The sequence below is a fragment of the Anguilla rostrata genome, chromosome 13 (genome assembly GCF_018555375.3).
Source record: "Anguilla rostrata isolate EN2019 chromosome 13, ASM1855537v3, whole genome shotgun sequence".
Taxonomy (NCBI): Eukaryota; Metazoa; Chordata; class Actinopteri; order Anguilliformes; family Anguillidae; genus Anguilla; species Anguilla rostrata.
Window position 1 is genome coordinate 11,073,332 of NC_057945.1, and position 23,215 is coordinate 11,096,546.

General features: G+C 45.1%; 1 protein-coding gene across 2 annotated transcripts; it reads left to right on the forward strand.

Annotated features, from left to right (window-relative positions):
* The first annotated feature begins 261 nt into the window (after window positions 1-261).
* On the forward strand, window positions 262-22,996 carry LOC135237934 (growth/differentiation factor 11-like). Of its 2 annotated transcripts, none has more exons than XM_064305505.1 (3): window positions 262-1,023; window positions 16,716-17,089; window positions 21,802-22,996. In XM_064305505.1, exons 1-3 carry the CDS (start codon window positions 606-608, stop codon window positions 22,177-22,179), a joined length of 1,170 nt encoding a protein of 389 aa, XP_064161575.1. In that variant the 5' UTR covers window positions 262-605; the 3' UTR covers window positions 22,180-22,996. The 2 variants fall into 2 exon arrangements, with proteins under 2 accessions (XP_064161575.1, XP_064161574.1); XM_064305504.1 differs by having other exon boundaries at window positions 263-1,023; window positions 21,799-22,996.
* The last annotated feature ends 219 nt before the right edge of the window (window positions 22,997-23,215 follow it).

Sequence of the window (23,215 nt, forward strand, 5' to 3'; positions counted from 1 at the left end):
CACTGGGACTAGACGGTAAAACTAAGTTCATTATCTTAAAAAGTTAATTTCATTAGTTGCTTAACCAGTACATCATACCAACATAAACTCATAGAAGAATAAACGCCGAACAAACTCTCTCTCTCAGTCCCTCGCATTTACTCCCTCCCTCTATTGACTTGGTGACAGACCTGAAAGCCTTTTGTTGCGTTCTCAGCCAATAGAGACGGATTACGACACTGAGCAGCGGCGATATATAAAGAGCCCTTTTTAGACGTGCGTGCACACTTTTCATTCACACATCTGAACATATATTTCCTTGTGGATTTAATTGTTATCCGTTGGTACGACCAAAACAAACCGATATAATCAAAACGGCAATATTAAAATCCAGTAGCTTGAATAACAAGTGACGAACAGAGGAAACCGCTGGGACGCATGCTGTTATATTTATGGTTATATTCATTGTTTTGTTTGGTATCGTTATGAATCGTTTATGAATGTGATTCTTATTGGAACTGTTGTAGATCATCGATTTCTCAACAAGGTGGGAATAAACAGCTCGCAACAAGCCAGCAGAGAAAAGAAGCAGAAGAAACAAAAATAAGTACTGACCAGTCACCATCATGCCCCGATCTAACTTTTTGTTGTGTTTGATGGTCTTCATTTCCCTGGGACTGTCCGGGAGTGATGAGCCAAACCTATTCCTGCCGCCAGCAAGCGAGATGCCCACGGAAGCCGGGTTGTCGCTGATAGAGTTGGAGGAAGCTGGTGCGCACGAGTGCTCGGCATGCGTTTGGCGAGAGCAGAGCAAGGTGCTAAGACTGGAGACCATCAAATCTCAGATCCTGAGCAAGCTGCGACTCAAGCAGGCGCCTAACATAAGCCGAGAAGTGGTGAACCAGCTGCTCCCTAAAGCGCCGCCACTGCAGCAGCTCCTGGACCATCATGACTTCCAAGGGGACGCTTCCTCGCAAGACGAATTCATGGAAGAGGACGAGTATCACGCCACTACTGAATCTGTCATCACCATGGCCTCGGAGCGTAAGTACACTCGTTTTAACCTAAGGCTAATGAAAATGATTCGCTAGTTCAGCAGCGCACGTTTGGGAAGATCACATTTGGCCACTTACCGGTATTGTTGGTTCCAACTGATTTGCTGTAGGGTATGCTACGATACTAATCGAAATTACTGGGTGTATAGTGCAAAAGTTTGCGAGAGGAAGAAAGGTGGGCACCAAAAGAGTATACTGGTATTCTCCCATGAGATTTCACGTTTCTCTATTTGTTCAGGAGATTAAGACTGGGAGAGTCTTCGGTTGGTGTTTCTTAACGTGTGAAGCAAGGAAGATTCAGCTGTTGGATACGGTCAGAATAAGAGCAGTTGCCTAATAAGTGTGAACTGTGAACTTGAAAAATCAATAAACCAATTAATCAATTACTGCGAGTAATTATTATATAATGTCACAAGTAACGAATTCTATTTTCTTTGTTAATAATATGTTGTTATTATTATTATTATTAATAATAATAATAATAATAATAATAATAACAATAATAATAATAGCTGTCATTATTGTATCATACTCTCTGCAGCTGTCGTGGTGACAGGGCGCGTATAAATAAGGGGATGTCCCATAAGGCTTTGGTTGTCATCTGTCCTTTTCATTGAGTACTGACAGTTCCAACGCCGCAAAAATCCTGCGTTTTTTTCATCTTTCATTCTGTGGAGCGCTCGTTTATGGAATAAAAATATATAAGAGCAATCGCACGCGATATGCCGTAGGCTATTTGAAATTTTCAGTTTTCTACACTATCACATAAATAAATTACCTCATCTCACGGAACAGTTTTAGACAGTCCTTGAAAAATCCTGTTTTTCACCCTAATATTAATAAAACTCACTGAAGCTGTTAAAATAGCGAGTTCTTTCTCAGGTTTTAGTATCTGTTAGTAAATTTAGTACCCCGGTGGTGTAATTTGACATTTTAAAGCTTTTCTGTGTTTTGTGATGCTTTAAAAACTGTCACTAATTAGGACTGTCGCTTTATGAATAGTGGTGCCAATGTCCATTTTAGTAACGAGTGTATAAATCAATAATGGTAATTTAGCTCTGAGCCTGTACCATTATTCCGTTGTACTGCACGTCCAGTCTGTATAGAGTGAGAATGTCTGCTGTGTTGTTTTATTGTCCCGTTTTTATGTGTTTTCCATACATCGGATGTTCAAGTCGTTTACATGTTTGTTACACATATTGTTTTGACAACATGGGCTATAGCCTGAACAGGTGTCTTAGTTGAGACTACAAAATAAGGGATTCAGAAACCAGGCTTGATTAAAATTTTAAAAAGTAACCTACTACATGTATTTTCAATGCATTATTGAAACACATTTTTAGTGTTAGTACAACCGGCAGCTGTGTTCGACCAGTTCTTTATAAGCGGGCTCTAACCGGCACCCCTGCTGTTCAGCGCAGTGAGAGAAAGTGTGTCCAAAAGCTGCTATTGTTTCCTCATGCAGCAGTCCTCTCGACAGCACTTGCCTTTTTAAATGCGAAGTTTATAGGCACAGCTCGTTTTTTTCATTGAAGACACAAAGCCTGAGAAACAGTTGGGGTCGAGCAGAGTGTGTGACCTTTCAGCGGAGAATCGCCGGGGTTCAACAACATTTACACACGTAATGTATTCCGCACAAGGCGGACGAAAAGCCGAGCAAATAATCCGTTTTTTTTCCAAGAGTGAACAAAGGTAGGTTTGTGTTCCCTTAACTAACCTCTTCGGCGTTTGTTATACAGCCCACGTCGTGCCCTTTCTCAACAGCATAATGAACTGCACCGGCCGAATGAGATTTAGTGACGTTCTCGTGCAAAATCGCTTTTTACAGTTGACCATCAATTCCGGAAAAAAAAACAGGAAATGACATAAATACACGACATAACTATTTATCGTGGCACGGTCGCAGTGCTATTTGTTGTTAGAATTACTCGTAATATGGTGAATCTCTTAATTAGTTTGTTGGAATCGTATACACTACGTAACACTTTATGTGTTCGAGAAGGTCCTCGACAGTGAGTGACAGCACGCATATCGGATGCAAGCATTAACATTTTTGGATCTGTTCGTCCTTCCTATGAAGCGCTTGGACTAATGATATTGGTGTTCGGTGGATATTATGTAGCCTACAAAAATAAAAATACTGGCCAACTAAAATGTTACCGGTGCTTTCACAGTGGCTAAACTAAATAATTAGTGGTAGTTTCCCCAGTTTGTTGGAAAATTACTGTGGTGTTCTGCATTAAATACTGGAAGGATTTCACTTTGAGTTGTTGGCCTCAAGTGAGATTATTATTAGAAAGGTACTTTCTGAATAATTTATTTAAAAAATCTCAAACTATTGGTCAGGTTTCTTGAGCGTAAGAAATGTGACGGTGGCTGATATGAATGAATGAATGAATGAATGAATGAATGAATGAATGAAACATTGCATTTAAATATGGATGGATCAGTTCATAAGCCCACGTTTACTGGCATGTAGACTTTGTATGGTGGCAAAAATGTTTCAGTCCTTCTTAGACAAATACATTGCATCCTTATTTCAGTGACCAGTGACATGTTAATCCGTCAACTGACCAATCAGAATGTGACTGGCAGCTGCACGCCTGTTTCAGTGTCATCCTCCACCGGAATCGCACATTTCATCTGCTCGTACGCTGGTGTTGCCTCCTTCTCCTTCGCCCCCCCCCCCCCCAAGTCGTCCTGCCGCCCGTGAGACGGAGCATGTGCGTTATGTCACAGTCATGCCTTCTCTGGTGGCTTAGCGTGTGCATCTGTCTCTGCCTGTTTACGGTGCGGCCCGTCCCGCGCGTGTGAACTCATCGCTCACCGCCTGTCGTTAGCGGCGCAACACTGGGGCCCTGTGTGCGGAGGCCGCGCAGCTGCGCCCTTTCGTTACGGTGCGCTACCGGACCATCCTCCGTCACTGTCGGCGGACAGGGGAGAGGGGAACCCGTCGGGTTTTTTTTTTTTTTTGGGATTAAAGGCCGCTTTCCGTGCGGCGATGCCGTGCAGCTGTGCTTGTCTGTTTGGGGGAAAACGAGAGTCTTCCATCTTCTCCTGAGGCATCGCTTGTTGTGCTCGGACAGAGAGCGCTTTAACTTCACCCCGAGCAGATGACCTGAGAGAAATGTAGGGCCCAAAACATTTGTTTGGTCCCTCACCACTGCGACCTTTGACCCAGGAAGCAGTTAAATGTGTGTGCTTTAAAGGTACCTATGGCGATACATTGATTAAATTAAAGGTAGTGGAAAGTTATTGGTATTTCTAAATGAACCTTGATCAGGTCTTGGTCTTTATCATATTGTGCTTCGCTCTCGCCTGAAGTTCACATGCTATTAATCTAACCCCTCGTAGTTTTTTTCCCAGAAAACCTTGTAGATTTTCAAGCTTTGTTCGTTGCTACATGGTAAATACTGATTGTAACTAATTAATAGCACCCGAGAACAGCCAAGTGTCCTTTTTCGAAAAAAAGGGCCCAACAGGCATTTGTGTTTCCTTGCGAGATGTGGGCCAGGATTATAAATTGGTCCCTGGGATGCGTGCTTCGTAATATCACATGTCTTAAGTCTTATTTATTTATTTATTTTTGCCTCTGGCATGCAGGCACTCCGCGGGACGCCCGCGTGCGAGGGCCCTCGGTGGCTCCGGCATGTGCGGGGAAACGCATGTGGCTGAGTGTCACACGGCTGTGTTGCGCATCATGCCTTATATTTCTCCCACCCCCCCCCCACCTCCTCCCTCCCTCCCTCCCTCTCCCTCTCTCTCTCTCTTTTCCCCTCCCCTCCCCTCCCTGGTTGTGCAGCATTTTTCTGAGAAGGCACTGCAGCGCGGTAGCCTGTGGCGCGCTAATGGATCCCACAGGAGGAGAGCTGCTCGCCTGTAGCCCGGCGAAGGAACTTCAAAAAGGCGCCAGCGCGCCATTCCCACGCCGCAGCGCTGCAGCGCTCCGCGCCCGCCCCCCGCGCCGCGCTCCGCGGTCCCGTGAGCGCGCGGCGCCGCTTCGGAAACCGGACCGGAGCGGAAGCTGTTCGCTCGAGCGTCCACATGTAGCCAGGCGGCGCGGTGTTGAGTGTGTTCTGTGTCTGCTGATTGAACAGTATCATGGCATTTTCTGCAAAGTACACCCCATAGTGCTCTATGCATATTGTCATAATAGTCATAGCCAGTATTATGAATGGCTCACTGGCTTTGCTTCATACTGCAGTTTTAGCAGAGACAACGTATACTGACTGTAGGAGATTGTCTTAGGCTGGCTTTGAAGAGCCGTAAAAACTATACGTGGATACGAGTTTATTGGTGCATGATACTCATGCTACTTGATGTGGTGTGTGATATAGCGTGCATCCGCATGTACACATGAGTGTGTGTATATATGTGTGTGTGTTTGTGTGTGTCTGCATGTATGTGTGTGTATATGTGTTTGTTTGTGTGTGTCTGCATGTATGTGTGTGTATATGTGTTTGTGTGTGTGTGTCTGCATGTATGTGTGTGTATATGTGTTTGTGTGTGTGTGTGTCTGTATGTATGTGTGCGTATATCTGTTTGTGTGTGTGTGTCTGCATGTATGTGTGTGTATATCTGTTTGTGTGTGTGTCTGTATGTATGTGTGCGTATATCTGTTTGTGTGTGTGTGTCTGCATGTATGTGTGTGTATATCTGTTTGTGTGTGTGTGTCTGCATGTATGTGTGTGTATATCTGTGTGTGTGTGTGTGTCTGCATGTATGTGTGTGTATATCTGTTTGTGTGTGTGTGTCTGCATGTATGTGTGTGTATATCTGTTTGTGTGTGTGTGTCTGCATGTATGTGTGTGTATATGTGTTTGTGTGTGTGTGTCTGCATGTATGTGTGTGTATATGTGTTTGTGTGTGTGTGTCTGTATGTATGTGTGCGTATATCTGTTTGTGTGTGTGTGTCTGCATGTATGTGTGTGTATATGTGTTTGTGTGTGTGTGTGTCTGTATGTATGTGTGTGTATATCTGTTTGTGTGTGTGTCTGTATGTATGTGTGTGTATATCTGTTTGTGTGTGTGTGTCTGCATGTATGTGTGTGTATATCTGTGTGTGTGTGTGTGTGTGTGTGTATATGTGTGTCTGCATGTATGTGTGTGTATATCTGTTTGTGTTTGTGTGTCCGCACATATGTGTGTGTATATCTGTTTGTGTGTGTGTGTCTGCATGTATGTGTGTGTATATCTGTTTGTGTGTGTGTGTCTGCATGTATGTGTGTGTACATCTGTTTGTGTGTGTGTGTGTGTATATGTGCGTCTGCATGTATGTGAGCATGCCGACAGCTGGTGTGGCACATGCTTTCGAAAGCGCATGCGTGTTTGAACACTCTCAGTTTGTGGCAGAGTAGCTTTTTAAAATGTTTTTTGGGGGAGCTCCACGAGGGGGGCCGCCGGAGCGCCGCGGTGTGCGTGCGCCAGGGCCGTGTCGAGGTGCTGACCCCTTAAGGCCCTCATTTGTCACTTGTCTGCGCTCCCGAAACCAGGCCTTCCCCCCTCATCAATGGCCTTTCTCTCCCCGCCGCAACCCCGCGCGCATTCCCCAGCCGCTCGCCTGGCAATTTGTCACTTCCCCCCTCTTCTGAATTTCTATAATTGGACGGTTTATGGCGAATTCGCCACTTTAGCGCACACCTGCATTCGGGGGGCATCTGTCTCCGAGGCGGACCGTGCCAGATCCAGGCCCGCGAAGAGACGGGAGCCGGAGCAGCTGCACGTCGATGACTGAGCACGTCACGCGGTGCGAGCGAGCGGGCGGGCGGGCGGGCGAGGGAGCGAGCGAGTCGCGGGCCAGCGGCGGGTTCCAAACGCGTCCCTTCGCTTTTAAAAAAGGGGGTCCCGTGCGCGTGCTCCTCGCGCTCTCTCGCTCGCCTCCCCTATCCTCCTGAACTTTGCGGGGTTTTTTTTTTCCCCTTTCCCGCCGAGCATCCGCAGTGCGTTAGCGCCATCGCCCGCGCGGCGCTTCGGTTAAGGGGGCTTTATGAAGTGCAGATGGCGTCGCCGCGGTCGCTGGCGAGTTAATAGTCCCCGTGTTTCGCTGCGCCGGCGCTTGGAAGCGAATGAAGCCAGCTGTCTTGCAGCGGCCGCCTCCAGCGCTTTTTATTGCGGAGACATCAAACAATGCGCGCGCCGCGGGGCTCGGCCGGGCGGAGGGGCCTGGCTGCTGCCGGCTGCGCTCTCGCCCGTGCCCAGCGGTTTTCCAGAGGGGTCTGCGGTATCTGCTTTTGTGTCTCCTGGTGGAGTAAGAATGTGACAGTTGCTCGGTTCCAATCACTAAAAGGAGTGGAGGGGAGGGGGGGTGGGGGGTGGGATGGAAAAACAGAGAATCTTCCAAGAGGCCATAGTACCCCCCTCCCTAACACCCACACACTGCAGGAAAAATCTCCTATTGACAAAAAGGGTCACAGGGTTCACAGCAGTGTGATATATTGGATGAGGAGCCAATTAACCTCATCGGGTCTCTTTCTTTAGCAGAAAAGGAGAACCGGTAGTAGATTAAACAGCACTACCCCCCACCCCCCACACACACACCCATCCACCAACCACTCCCACTAAAAAAAAACCCCAGAAAACACAAGTCTTTTATAGTGTTGACCCTATAAAAGGGTCATTTCCTGAAGGTGCAGGAACCATAAACATTAAGGGGAGAGCGTTAGAAAAGACAGGGCAGCAGAAGTCCGGCTTTTCTTAAGAACAGTGTCCTCTGTTTGCGGGAAGTTGATGGCTATGTGAGGTTTTTATATATTTATTCATTCCACTGGTGGATAGCCTTGACAGCAAGGGCTGCTCCTCCCTCTTCGGTTATTCTGATGCATCGGAAAAGGGAAACAAAAACTTTGTCACGGGTTCGGTCGGGAAGCCCAGTTTGTTTAAGAAGAAGTAAAAATCGTTTTTCTTTTTTTTTTTTTTAAAAAGAGTGCAGGCTGTAGGAATAGCACAACACGCTGCCAATTTTATGGCTAATAAAATTTCAAAGGGACCAAAGTCCATTAATACCCTGGGCGAAATTTCACCAGGGCCTTCAGGAATCTCGCTCCCTCCACCTCCTAGTCCACATTCCCACGGTCCCGCGTCTCCCCGCCCCAATGCCCCTTTCCCAGGGTGGTGTTCCCGGTCCACAGATGCCCTGATACGAATTTCCCACGAGAAAACGGCGTACAAAATCAAAAGGACAAAATACGAAACAGGAAGGAGCGGCAAACAGGCGACGGTGTTGAATGGTACCCGTGTGTCCTCTCGGCACTTCCGTCATAAAAAAAAGTGTCAGAATAAGGACTGCGCCGGAGACAAAAAAGCTGCCGACCAGGGGGCTCGACGCTCGTGGGTCCGAGCGCAAGCTCATTCCACCCGCGCTAAGCGCTTGTGCGCACTTGCGATGTGGCACACTTTCGGGGCGGCTGAGTGGCTATTAAAGGCGTTTAGGACGGTCTGATTCTTCCCGAGGTGACAGGGGACATGCTGGCGGAGGGGTCCGCTGGGAGCAACCAGCAGCGGCATCCAACTCCTTTAGGGGAAAGGGGTTCTGCGGAGGCTTTTATAGGTACGCTTAAAAGACCCCAAACAGATGTCACGCTCGACTAATAAAGGAAATAATTACTCCACTCCAGTAATTAAGGGCCTGGCTGCAAGGACGAGGGAAGAAGGAGAAGAGAAGAGGAACCCTGAAATAGAGCGAAATAAAAATCACAAAGAAGGTTTTTCATTCCAACTCCTTTGGCGCGGGATGAAATATAGCGTGAAATGCTAAGCGGTTAATGGCGGATCAGAATAAACATTTCAGCATGTCAAAAATGACTTTAAAATGTCTTAAATACTTAACTTCCACAAGAAACTGGGCATGACATCACAAGAATCTGGGCCTGGCATCTGACACCAGGACCCTAGCATGCGAAAGGTGTATTTGGGATCTTAAGCCCAACAAACATGCTTTTTGTGGCTGGCTCTTTATAAGGCTGTAAATGAAGATGTCAGCTGATGAGCAACCTTATGAATGCTCCACACAGCACACCAGTACGTTAGAACGGAAGCCAAGTTTGGCTATTAATCATTTTCCACGAGAGCTGGACAATGACAGAGCACTCTCCGAATGTCAGTCGCAAAGCCAAAAACGCATTTGGCCGCTGAGCAAAGGATTCAAACACATCCCGTCCCAAAGTAAACTAATCATGAATTTGTACAACATTTATGATTAGAGCTAGTAGCAAGAGCATTAATGGATTATTAAGTGATTCATTTTCCCCTTGGTTTGGTCTTGTAGAATTTTCACATACTTACACAGCTATTTATTGACATCGTTTTTTTTTCTTCCTTTTTGCATGTAGCCCAGTATTTGGAAATGCATGTTGGTGTAGTTTCATAGAGCGAGCAAAAGCGAAACGATGGGGCAAAGCCCCGAGGATCAGAAGCGATGGTCATCGCTATCCTGGGCTCGCGAGCGCGCGCTTAGCCTCTTCCCTTCATCTGGGGACCCTTGGGCGTTTTGACGGGGGGCAAGCGAGGGGGCCGGAGGGGTAGCAGCGGAGGGCCAGGGACACCTCCGGGCACAGAGCGTCTCATTGTCAGTCGGCCACAGTGCGCGCATTGTACCGGCCAGGCGGGCCTGGGAGTCAGCGCTCCGAACGCGCTCGCGTCCGACAGCCGTTGCGCCGTCTTACGCACGAGGAACGACGGGACACGCGCGAACCTCGAGGGCATAGCCGACCCCGCCGTGCCGTCAGAATGCCTTCAAACTTCAGCTGTTAGGAGTTCTAACAAAGGTGCATGATATTGTCAGTGTCTTTCAGGCCAGCGGAGCAAAAGGACCGAGACTTGGGTCCAGGTAGGCGGTCGAAACAGAAACCGTTTCAGGAAACGCTTGGCGGCTAACGGAGCGCCCCGTGCTAAAATGTTTGCGTATAAAGACCTCTTTAAACCGAAACATCCGTGGCTTGAAAAGAGAACCGTGAGACTTCTGCACCCTGGGTGTTATCCACCCTAAATCAGGGCTGCTTATCCGGCAGGGTATTTTTGTTAGATTTTTTATTTTTATTTTTTTTCAAAAAATGTAGCAGAAGAAAGGTTTTATTTGTCTAAAGCTGGCCACACGCTGCACCGTGGAATGAAGAGTTTTTTTTTTTTCCTTTCTGGAAAAAAAGCTGCGTGCGTTTACCAGGAGAGGAGCGTTCTCGGAGAACAAAAAGCCCCGGACGGGGACCCCGCTCCCCCGGCTGGTTGGTTGCTCCCTGCTCGGAGGGCCCTGGGGGTCCGCCTCTTTGTGGGGGATAGGGTTTTTTTTTTCTTTTTTCGATAGGTTCCTTCCATCGGGGGGTTCTATTATAAGCCCCCTTCCTGAGCCCTGGGAGATCACGCTGAGGCCCAGTGTGTGCATGTGTGTTTCTTTATCTGGCTGAACAGGGGGGCTCCCTCATTTGGAACAGGGGGTATTAGGGGATGTCTTTTGTGACTCCTGGGGGGGCTACTCTACGGAGCCCTAATAGGAGTCTTGTGCCTAGCGGTGTCCCAGGGGAGTCTAACATCACACTCCCAAACCCCCCCACCACCCCCCTCCTGCCCCCAAACCCCTAACCCGTGCGCACACACACCCCACTCCACACACACACGCACGCTACGCCCCCCGCACCCCCCCGGCCCCCATGGGATGGAGAGTGAAACAAAGAGGGAGTTGGGCCGGTGTGGAATGGGATGGTTGAGGGGGCGCACTGTGCCCCCTGTCTTATTAGAGGGGTCGTGAACGTGTCACAATGATTAATTTGCTGAGGTGCAGGGGGATACCCTAGAGCCACATTTATCCAACACTGGTGCTCCCAAATGCACACTTGCCACAAAATGGCACATTTGCATTTCCCATTAAGAAAAGAAAATATAGATATATATGCAAATGGAATCCCCCTTTTGGTTTGCGCCATTATGCGCCATCGTTTCGGACATTAACAATAGGTGACCGTTTTCCTTTTTTTTTGCAGCCTATTCAAACTCAGTGGGCTGCGCCTTCCCCCACCTCACTGGCTGATGGCACAAGGCCATTGTGAGACCAGCATGATGCTGCACCCAATGAGAGACAAACACACACACATGTACACGCTGACACACACACACACGCTCACGCACACACATGTACACATACACACACACACACATGTACAAGCTCACACACACACACACACACACACACATGTACACACTCACACACACACACACACACACACGTACACGCTCACACACACCCGCTGACACGCACGTACATGCACGCACACACACACACACTCACACAGACGCACACACACACACACGCACGCGCATGCACACACACACACCCACATGCACTTACACATGTACATGCACACACACTCTTACACACAAGCACTTACACATACGTACACACACACAGACATGCACTTATACAGACACACATAAACATACACACAGGCATGCAGTCCTAGACAAATACAAATAAACACGTGCACTAATGCACACACAAATATGCACATGCATGCAAACATGCATGCACAATCATAAATATCTGTAAGTCCACACTCATGCACATGAACAAATGCACATACACTCACATGTACCCACACACAAAGACTTATAAACACTTAATAGCCTATATTCATGCCCATGATAAAATACATGTGCACTCACATTCACACATGGACACACTCAAGTGTGCACATATGCATATCGACAAACACACACACATAAAAATTCACACTAGTACACACTCAAACACACACCCCCACACTGGGAAACAGATCCAGATGCAAGCGCATGCATAGTTGTGTGCACACAAATTGTACATATACCAACACACACACACACACATACAAGCACTTACACATGTACATGCACACACACTCTTGCACACAAGCACTTACACGTAGGTATACACGCACACACACACACACTGTCTCTCTCACACAAACACAGACAAGCAGACGTGCACACATGCATGCAGACACACGCACGCAGACAAACGCACACACGTACGCACACAGTCACACACACGCGCGCACGCACACACACACACACACACACACAGTGACAGAAGGATGGGAGGTTTCAGTAACGGCACCGCGTCATTGTTGTCATTTCCATACGAATCAAAAAGGTAATCTTCTGATCTGCTATTGTCAGGCTGTGGCCCAAACACCCAAACCCAAAAAAAAAAAATCGACTGACTTCCATGTGTTGTTAGCACAAAGCTTTGATCCACGGGCCGGTCCAGTCCAGAGGAAGGGCTCAATCTGACACTGACAGACACGTTTCCTCATAACCTGCCAAGCTCGCACAATGGGGCTCAGGCTCTCACGTTAGGGGCTGTCATTTCAGATTACATTCTCAGCCCGAGCCGCTGTCCACGACCGGCACTGCGACTCCAGATAACCTCCAGGAGCGCCGCGTCACCACACGGCCGGTTTCCCCCAGTATCTAACATCAGCGCGAACCGTTAGCCTGAAGGCTGCTTCTTCTGCGTCTGAAGACCTTATGTGGTGCATTTGAATTGACTGTGAGATGCACTGTTTGTAAAAAAAACAAAAAAACAATGGTATACAGGTCAAGTCAGTCAGGTGAAACAGTGGCATTGCCTGCCATGTTTGCATGCTGTATGTTCTTTCATTGTTTTTGTGATATGTTCAGAAGGAGATATGGCTATGCCAAATCAAAGTTCAGGTGATTTTGTCATTTTTTTAAGCCAGAAGATAAAAAGTGTTCTGGCGCAGCATTAATCCAGAGACAGAAAAGTACTTTGGACAAAAGCAATTTCAGATGAAAGGCACTAATGTTTCTGTGAGGCATGGCCAATATTGCTGCCAATTTTTAATCAAAATGCTTTTAGCCAAATAAAGTATTTTTGGTGCTTCCGGACAAGGGTCCACCCATCTTGCATTCTGCATTGTCACTAAAAGCATTTCCAGCACACTTCCCGCTCTGCCATCATTGCAGCTCTTAGAAAACTCTGTAAGCACTTAATGAAGAAACTCAATGACATTCTGCATGGCACCCTAGCCATTAGAAGATGCTGCCACTTTAACTGGTCCCGGATTTGTGGATTTATTATGAACATTTCCTATACCAGGGGTGTCCAATCTTATTGAAAAACAGCTGGTGTACGTGCAGGTTTTTGTTTTAACTCAGCACTATGACACCTGATTCAACTAATGAACTAATAATGGTCTCCAATCAAGATCTTGAAATGTAGAATCAGGTGGTCTTGTGCTGGGGTAGAACAAAAATCCTGCACCCACATCGGCCCTTTTTGGATAAGCTCTCCACGGCCTACAAAATCGTGCTTAAGCAGACCAAGCAAAGCCTCAAAATCCTAGCAGTGAGGCTGTGCCAAAAATGTTCACACCTGCTGGCACTGATCTGGCGATTAAGGGGATGCATTAGGATCAGACCAGGAAGCTTAACGGCCCGGAGCTGTGGCCACAGCACACCCTCAGTCCCTGATCTCCCTCACAGCATCGTATCAACTCTCACAGAGTATGTAAGTTTAAACGGGATGAATGGGATGGGATTTGAAGCCAAATTTACTCAGTAAAATCCACTCTGTCGTGCATCCCCCATGCTCTCATTGCGTTGCGCAACATCTTCTCTCCTTACGCGGTCTTGCGGGCGTCGTGCGGGTGAGCGGTTGAGCGCTATGTGGTTGTCGGAGCGCCCGTGCATCAGGGAGTGGCGCTCTAACTAGATCCACGGTGCAAACGCCCTCAGGCTGGGATGAACGCCGGGGGATGGGTGTTAATTAAGCTAGTGACCGCGGCTAAAAAGTGGTCACAACCGCGGATAAGTAACACAAACAGTGCCCTAAGGCCCTCGGGCTTAACCAGTACCGGGCCCAGTTATCAGTCCTCGCAGCTGGCTACCCTTTCTGTGATCCCCAAAAACTCTGACCTGCATGACACGGAGAGCCCGCCCGTGCTTAAGCAGATGGAAACAGTACAGGATTTCTACACGTGCAGTTAGCATAGTGCGTTTACCAAAAAAAAAAGCCTAAATTTCACTCATTGTGTCTCCAGTTCTTCAGAAATACCGTGTTTGCACCAAATTTCACATGCTGAGCACACAAAATATTTACTGCCCATCAATGTAACACAATACACCCGCCAGCCCAATTTATGTGCCTGAAATGCGTCGCGATGCACGACAAAAAAAAAAAAAAAAACCCACGGCGCATCGGGGCGAGCCGTAAATCAGATTCCCCGGATTGAAGCATTTCCACAAAAAAACGCCAACGCCGGCCCCATTCAGATCCGCTGACCTCTCATTTACATTCCAGCCCATTCTATCTCTGAGCTACAGCTGTCTTTTCTTCAGCCCTGGAAGAGGGGAAAAAAAAAAAGTCATTAACGGGATAAATCCTGACTTGTCAAAGCATCTCGTTTGGGGGGAAAACGAAAAAAGCGGATTCAGTGCCGAACTGTCGAAACAGATTGAGGAAATTTGAAGATACTATTTTTCCTGATGCTATTTTTGTAATGTTCGTTGTATGAATACATCAGAGCTTATCCTTGGAATACACAAGGTCTATGTGTATTTCATACACATGACTGTTGTATGTGGCCAAGGATCAAGTGGCATTTATACATTCAAAATTAAATGCTAACAGAAGTGAGATGCAGGCTGTACATCAGAATGGTTTTTGGTGACTATATTCTTGTGATTGCTGGCTTTATTTTGTGAGTGTGCATGCATGTGTGTGTGTGTGGGGGGGGGGGGGGTGCATAACTAATCCTATTGGTTAAAGCCACAAAAGTGGACGGGGCGGTTATTGATTATGTTTCTTATTAAAAAAGCCTTGCCCTTGGAGTATGACGGGAGCGCTCGGGCGGTGAAAGAGTGACGCGCCGCGCGCGGGGCGGGCTGAAAGGCCAGGGCAGATTGCCGCCCGTGACCCGCTGGTGTCATCGTATGGTGCAAGTGAGCAAACACAAGGCCGAGCGGAGCAATTACTGTGACCCCAGAAACGCACCAGAAGGAACATTGACACATTGTTTTCTCCAGCGTGAGACAGTGTTACTTACACTCACTAATGACTGGGCTTGGAAATACCCCAGAATACGAGGTGAGGGACCACGTCTCTCTCTCTCTCTCTCTCTCTCACACTCTCTCTCTCTCTCCCTTTGGCTAGGCTTCGGCTTTCAATCGGGGTCTAATGATGGATATTCGATGTTTACCTCATCGAATTCTTCACCCTTTATGTTTGGCGGTTAATTGAATTACGCCGTGCGTATCGAAACTTGTCCTATTTTCCCGTTAGTTGGGAGTGTGTAAACAACCCTCCTCCGGGGGCACTCACAAGAGGTCCTTTAAATCGGCAGGAGTGTCTTCAAAATGGCCATCCTCTTGCACACCAAAAAAGAGGACCCTTCACAGGAGAAACATATATTACCATTGCCACAGGGCTGAAAGCCTAGTCGACCTTGACCTTCAAACTCAATTTGGCTATTAGGACTGACCCCCCAGCACCCCTGGGGATGTAAAAGCCTGACGGTTTTGACCCATAACCCCATTTCTTAACTAGGCCTAGGTGCCAAAGTGACCTTTTGACCCAGGAAGCCTTTGCAGGTTGCCATGGTGACCACAATTTTACTGAAGATTGGCAGTCCATCCTGTTTATGTAAATAATGACACAACAAATAAAACCAACCCTTCTATTATCAATTCACATATCAATACTGAATGAAAAAGGGGTGCTACTGTTACATTAAATAAATTGGCAAGAAAGCAATATGCAAGGATCTGTAGGGCAAAAATATCATTTGGGTTAATGTTGGGTTAGTCATGGTATCCTACTGTTTAGCTTATGGAAACAACTGGACAGATTTCTGAGGAGGGCTACATTAGTGCCACTGCTTTAGCTTTTCTCAATTTTCCTCTAAAATTTTTTGAACTGTTGAGACCCACATTAGGCGGCAGAACATGCGGAGCATGTGTTATATATACGTTTCATGTTTTGCCCTCCATTGCATAGTTGGTAAAATTCAGTATTCCCACAAAGAATTTGATGTATAAGTTCAGAATATTTTATGCATGTCTTCCGCTTCAGAAATACTGAACGGAAATACCATTTTAAAGAAGCTTTTCATCAGTTATACCAGAAACCTGAACAACTAAAAGAAACCATGCCAGACATCACTGTGGTCACTGTCTGAAATTGATCTTTTTCTGCCTGTTCTCTCTGTCTCTCTGTTCAGTTAAGCTTTATTCACCTGACAGATGCTAGGTTCTTTATTCCCAAATCACATAAATAAGGCATATATAATAATAATAATAATATGGGGGTTGATTCATAAGACAGTAAAATAGTCCAGTCCAATAATGATAATACTAGAGCTAAGGGTTCTTTGCCACATTTTCTTCAATAATTAGTTCTGAATGTGGGAATACGGAACCCTGTCTTTGCAACCGATTTACCTGAAATAATTTTTTAAACAGGTTACCATAGCTGTAATACCAAACAATGATATGGAATGGCTCCTAAAACTTCTAAAGCTTCAATTCTATAATACTATACAAACCTATATTAGCTGCACATAGTCCCCTGTAACTCTAAGCTCTCTACAATAAGAATGGCAACTAACTTGATTATTTCATGGTGATGAGGTGCCTTAGTTGCTTAAATCTTTGCCTTTCTCTTTCTCTCTCTCTCTCTACCCCCCTCCCTCCCTCCAGCGGAGCCCCTGGTCCAGGTGGACGGAAAGCCCAGCTGCTGCTTCTTCAAGTTCAGCCCCAAGCTGATGTTCACCAAAGTGCTGAAGGCCCAGCTGTGGGTGTACCTGCGCCCGCTCCAGCAGACCTCCACCGTCTACCTGCAGATCCTGCGGCTGAAGCCGGTGACCGAGCAGGGCAGCCGGCACATACGCATCCGCTCGCTCAAGATCGAGCTCAACTCCCGCATGGGCCACTGGCAGAGCATCGACTTCAAGCACGTGCTGCAGCACTGGTTCAAGCAGCCGCACACCAACTGGGGCATCGACATCAACGCCTTCGACGAGAGCGGCAACGACCTGGCCGTCACCTCCCTGAGGCCCGGCGAGGAAGGACTGGTAAGGACCCTTAGACCTCTCTCAGCCCGCTTCCTCAAGCCCACATCTATCCCTGTGTCGTATAGGAACATACAGACACAAGAACATGCTGTTCGGCCCTATTCAACATCATTTGTAGGCGATAGGTTTGAAAGCTTTTCAGCTACAATCAGTTTTGTCACAAAACTACACTGATGAGCCAGTTGCTCAATTTAGAGTATGCGATTAGACAAACTCAAATAGCACGGCAACATTCATAGCATAAAAGCAAAAATGGTTAACCTTAGTGATATGGAGATATTGTCATAGATGTGTGTACATGAAAACATGACACACACACACATATGCACACACAAAGTATGTCTCAACAAAACGCAGGTTAAAGAGGAGAGAATGATCTGAACTACTTGCAGATCAAGAGCTGCACTCATAGTTTCAAGATGAATAAAAACACTGGCAAGTAATGTGTTCTGAAAAAAAAAGATAAGAAATAGGTTCTGGATCACAAACAATAAAATACAAAACTCTTTAATACTTGAATACTTTACAGTGCTAATTTCACTTCATGAATGAGCATGGTGCACACAAACATTTTGGCAACTGCCTTCCTCAGTCTGTCATTCTTGGTTTCTTTGACACGATCCAGCACCCTGAAGCGTGCTGTGCAGAAACATATGTGTCCACCGTGCTTATGAACCAATAAAAGTAACATTTTTATTTATAGTGAGTGCTGCCTGCTTTTCCATTTCACAAAGAGCACCTAAACTCACAACAGCATTGTTCAGTTCTTCTGAATCACACAGATCTGCAGTATAGGAAAGCTAGTTTTATTAGAATTTTTTTAATAAAGTAAAAAATTTAGACCAGCGGAGATGATTTTTGCATACCGTCATAGCATCGCATTACGGACAGGTGTGGCACTGAGGTTGCATATTGGCAACATTTTTTTGAAATTAAAAAATTCCTGCATGGCAGAACATTCCAGCTTTTTTTTTTTTCAACAAAAGGAGAAAGATCAGAGGCTTGGACCAGCCCCAAAAAAAGGGACTCTGTTTTTCTAGCATTTTCTCCAACAAAAGGAACCAAAGTCCTCGCTGACATGTTTGACCCCAGGAGCCAGTCATTCTTTTCCAACTGCAGGGGTGTGCTAGTAAGCTGGTGTTTGAGTCCATCTCCTTTCTTTGTGAAGGGAAGAGGGTTTATACCATGTTTGTGGACCAAAAAAAAAAAGCTCCAGGGTCCCTAAGTGCAAGGGTCAAGGTTAAGGTAGCCTTAAAAAATGACCTCAGAGGTCAAAGGTCACCACAGCTTGCATTATTGTGGACCATTTCATTATCAGAGGTATAAGGACTCACTCCTTCAACTTTTGAAAGCTCTCACAACATTCACATTTTTATTTGTTAGTATCAGGAACTCTTGATTTGAGCTTCATCTTCAATAATGCAGATTTCAAAATGTTGCTTTCTCCAAATTAGGTTATATCCCAAAATTGTGCTCAATTCTGAAATCATAAATTCAGTCACTTAGCCTAGCCTAAAGGCTGAAATTATAACTTATAAGGTAATATTCTGTCTGAATACCTAGAATACAAAATAGAAATTTTAGTTAATTTACAACATCTTACTAATGCATTTCAGTGCTGTAATACTAAGAGTTGCAGGTTTGCTAAGTTAATGACATTTTTGAGCAGTATTTCTCAATGGTCTGTGCAGGAAATAAACTAATGATGTGTAACCATCTTGGTATTGTGGAGAATTGTTTACTCAAGTTTTATGAAAATCTGCTTTCCAGTTTTTCAGTTATAGCTAGATGAAAAAATATACATGGAATACTATCTACACGCATAGATCTCAAATGACAGCATTCAACAAGTTTTGCAAGTCTGGGGTAGTGATAATGTCCAATTTATTTATGTGAAACCAGCAATGTAAATTTGAGCTAATAATAGCATTTGGTGAGTAGTTCTGAGCACAGCAATACAGAATTGTCTGTCTAAATCTACCAACTTGCAACTGAACAACACTGCTTTTCCTTAACTTTGAAACTTGCCAGCTAGCAAAAAAGCTTTCATTTGACATGAGTAGAATATCTAGTGAGACTTGAAAACTTTCCCATTAGCACCACCAAGACAATAGCAAAATAAGACAAACGATTTCTACACTTAGGGAGCTAAGCTTTATGATTTTAAGTGAATGGATCTACTACTAACACTTGTACTGATTTTCCCATATTAATATTCATTTTGCTGGCTTTGAACTGCTTGGTTTCCTCTAAATAGAAGTGAGATCTGTTGGGTCACCTGCGCCAAACACAGGTTTTAAGACTAAGACTAATATCTGAAGCACTGGACATGTGGACCACTGTTAGGACTGTGAAGGTTCCCACCATCACACTTCAGTTCCTTTCAGTGCTCATGGAGGCGGAGTTAAGACCACATGTGGTGTGTTACCCAACACCCATGACAGAATACATGTATGTAGGTCACCAGAACTTGCCTCAGACACATCTCTGTGCACAAATCGCTGTTCAGAATCACAAGTTTTCTTGCACTAACATTGACTTTGCCTTATAGAAAAGAAATGGAAATCAGGTGTTGTTTTTAAATAGATTTTGAATAAGTAGCACACTCTCTTGCATTGTAGTATGGAGAGCGTGCTATGTCTGCAGTGAAGTAATATTTGGTAGCCCTGTTTTGAAAAGCTATGTTTGTTGAAAACAACTTATCATATTTTTTGCATATTCACATCTTCATAACACTATATACTTGAAACAAAACAGACATTAAAAGGAAAACGTGGTAAATGTGCATTCCTGAAATTAAAGTGTGTATTCTTTTTTTAAATTATACTACATTGCAAGCACTAGTAGCATTGAAAAATACCCTTTACAGGCCTGATGAAGGTGGTGTTGTAATCAGGGGCAAGTAGCATTCTTGTGAAATAAAGACTATAAAACAAAAAGTGTTACAGTGTTACAGATACCGATACCTGGCAGCTTGCCAGCTTGACTGTTATCTAATTACTAAAGATTATGATGTAATGCTGAGCTACAATTTTGATTTCGTTTTTGAAAATAACCGACACAGTCCAACATTTCCATAATATTAGCGGTTTTCCTCCTCCTGACTAGACTACACCTTTCCTCACCATTACAACTTTCTGGTTGTTAGACTATTGATAATTAAAATTAAAGTTGACGGTTCATTATACATTGACTACTCAAATTATTATCACTCAAACTTTGATGATTCATTAGCCTAAGCAGAGCTTAGCTAGCTATTTCCAATGTGATTATGCAATATTAAAATTAATTTCAGTGATAGCATAACCAAATGACCTACAGCACTTATGACTTTTTATGACTCTTGAAGAAGAATCAATATAGGTAGCAAAGCCACTGGACCCATACGAGCTACTTTAGAGATTGCTGCGGGAGTTCATTTTGTGTTTTCAGCAGCCTGTGTATCTTGTGCTTTTTACTGGCTAAGTTCGGAATTGCTAATAATTCTACTTGTGCAACGCCTCGTCAACGACTCTTTGAGGCTAACATAAATTACATTCAGTGACAAAAGATGAAATAACGTTTCTAATTAACTTACTTTCCAGCAAACGGTCTCCCTACTCTTTTATGAGAACACCGGGTGAGTCCACCGTCAGCCCACAGTACTTGCTCGTTGCTTCACAGCGCTGGTTGACCGTTGGAGTGCGACATGTTGTCTTGGTGATTCTCGCGCAAGAAAATATTTGAATGATAAAATCTAAACGGCACAACTAACGTAACTAAAATAACTGTGTAATTGAAATACATAAATAGTTGCATTAATGAACTCAGTCGTGGTAATTAGGAAATACCAATTACTTAGTGTACAATAACTACACTTACTTGTTTACAGTATGTTATATCAACTGCAATGCATGTATTAACTCAAGTAGCCTAATGATTTAGGCCTATGTAGCTGCAATGTCAGTGATGCTCTTGTAGTGTTGATGTGTGTGCTATGTAGATGTGTATGTATGTAAAGTGATACCTAACTTCTAATGACTGCTAAGGTAAAGACCATCCACTAAATTTCTATAGAACAGAAACACGATGCATAGCTTTTAAAATCCAGACCATTCCTAAGCTAGATGTCAGCTGGGATGCTTTGTCCCTGGCCCAGGACCAAGGAGGGCCCAGAATATGGGGTGTAACTATTTTTAATTTGTTACAAAAATATATTTATGGGGACTCTCCAAATATATTTTGTGCCGGGCCCAAGAATTCATGGCTACATGTCCTGAGTGTTTCAGAGGAGGCCACAGACTAGTGAAAACAAAAATTTGGTGTTTGGTTCTCCAAAAAACAACTAAGGATCGTATATACTTGAATGTCTAGGCTACATGTCAAGGGTCAAGGAGGTCTATGTTAATGTAATACACAACAATTCTAAGAGTTGACAGTTGAGCCTGAGTGCATTTGTATATCATGTCTATTATGAACTACATGCATTACATGGACAAAGCTGTTGTTCGGACAGAAAGGCCCTTAGACATTGTGTGTGACACTAGATAATCGACAGATAATTGACAGTGTAATGATAGAAATGAAGGGAATAAGGAAATAAACGAAATAACCACTGATAGTCAAAAGAATAAACACCCCCCCCCCCAAACAGGACTCTCTGGCCCACGCCACTCTTCACTCGCCACACGGTTTTATTCTCCTCTGTCCCTCCCTCCCCTGGTTTCCAGCAGCCTTTCCTGGAGGTGAAGGTTCTGGAGACGACCAAGCGCTCGCGGCGGAACCTGGGCCTGGACTGCGACGAGCACTCCACCGAGTCGCGCTGCTGCCGCTACCCGCTCACCGTCGACTTTGAGGCCTTCGGCTGGGACTGGATAATCGCGCCCAAGAGGTACAAGGCCAACTACTGCTCAGGCCAGTGCGAGTACATGTTCATGCAGAAGTACCCCCACACCCACCTGGTGCAGCACGCCAACCCCCGCGGCTCGGCGGGGCCCTGCTGCACCCCCACCAAGATGTCGCCCATCAACATGCTCTACTTCAACGACAAGCAGCAGATCATCCACGGCAAGATCCCGGGCATGGTGGTGGACCGCTGCGGCTGCTCCTAGACCTCCCCCCCCGGCCCCCCGCCCCCCCCTCCCCGTCAGGACACCCCAACCGCCTTCTGCCATTCGACTTAACTGAGCTCTCCCCAAACGCCATTTCCTGCTCCCCCCACTCCCCCCCCACCCCCCAGAAAACTATCTGACAGACCGCAATCTCCCTACATCCCCATGCACATCAGAAAGAGACAAAAAATACAAATTAAAAAAACGAAGGAAGATGCTTTTATAGGTAGTAATTTTAGTGAAAATTGGAAAAAAAAATACATGAATGAAATATAAAACATAAAGACAGGACTTTAGCAAAACCTTAGGAATATATATTGAAGGGAGAGTGTTATGGAGCAGCTGGAAAGCCTAGGGTAAAGTGAAAAAAGCTATGTTTTTTGTTTGGTGTTTGTAGTTTTGTGGTTGTTTTTTCATTCAAAAGTCTAAAAAAAAAAAAGTATCGGGTTCTCAGTTAAGATTTTCTGTGATAATCTGGTTCTTGAATCCAGAATTGTGTACATCTGCCCACAAACACAGTGGGACATCACACATTTAACACTCAAGTTTATTCATTTTTTGTGCAGGAATGTTTTTTCTGTCGAGGGGTTGCATGGTAAAATTAACCATACATCCTCATTCAGCTGATTTGAACTTAAAGACTGGTGCACAATTTGGAAAGCTATTTAACATGGGTGAAGGTAAAAAAAATCAATTAAGGCACTCAAAGTTTTTTGTAAATACAGATTCCAAATAAGCTCAGAATTTTTTAAAGAGACAAGATTTAAAAAACACTTGTCTTTGATGTTCCTTTTCCCTATTAAATTCCTCAAAACGCGTTTAATTTGTATATTTAGAGACGCTTAAGAGTTCAAAAGATTCAAAGACAATTTTTCAGCTCCCTCCCTTCAGATGGGAGTTGCACCTCGGTGTGAAATTCTTGGCACCCTTTCACTGCTACTTTGATCTTCTTTTACTTGTAATCTTGTAAAAAGACAAGAAAAGGAGGAAGAAAAGAAAGAAAAAGGTTTATTTCACTACCTTTTAAGAGCCAACA

Excerpts from the sequence above, each read along its gene's own strand:
- LOC135237934 (XM_064305504.1), top strand. The coding sequence starts at position 606 with ATGCCCCGATCTAACTTTTTGTTGTGTTTGATGGTCTTCATTTCCCTG. Across the intron at positions 1,024-16,715 it reads CATCACCATGGCCTCGGAGC|CGGAGCCCCTGGTCCAGGTG; the intron begins GTAAGTACACTC and ends CCCTCCCTCCAG. Across the intron at positions 17,090-21,798 it reads GGCCCGGCGAGGAAGGACTG|CAGCCTTTCCTGGAGGTGAA; the intron begins GTAAGGACCCTT and ends CCTGGTTTCCAG.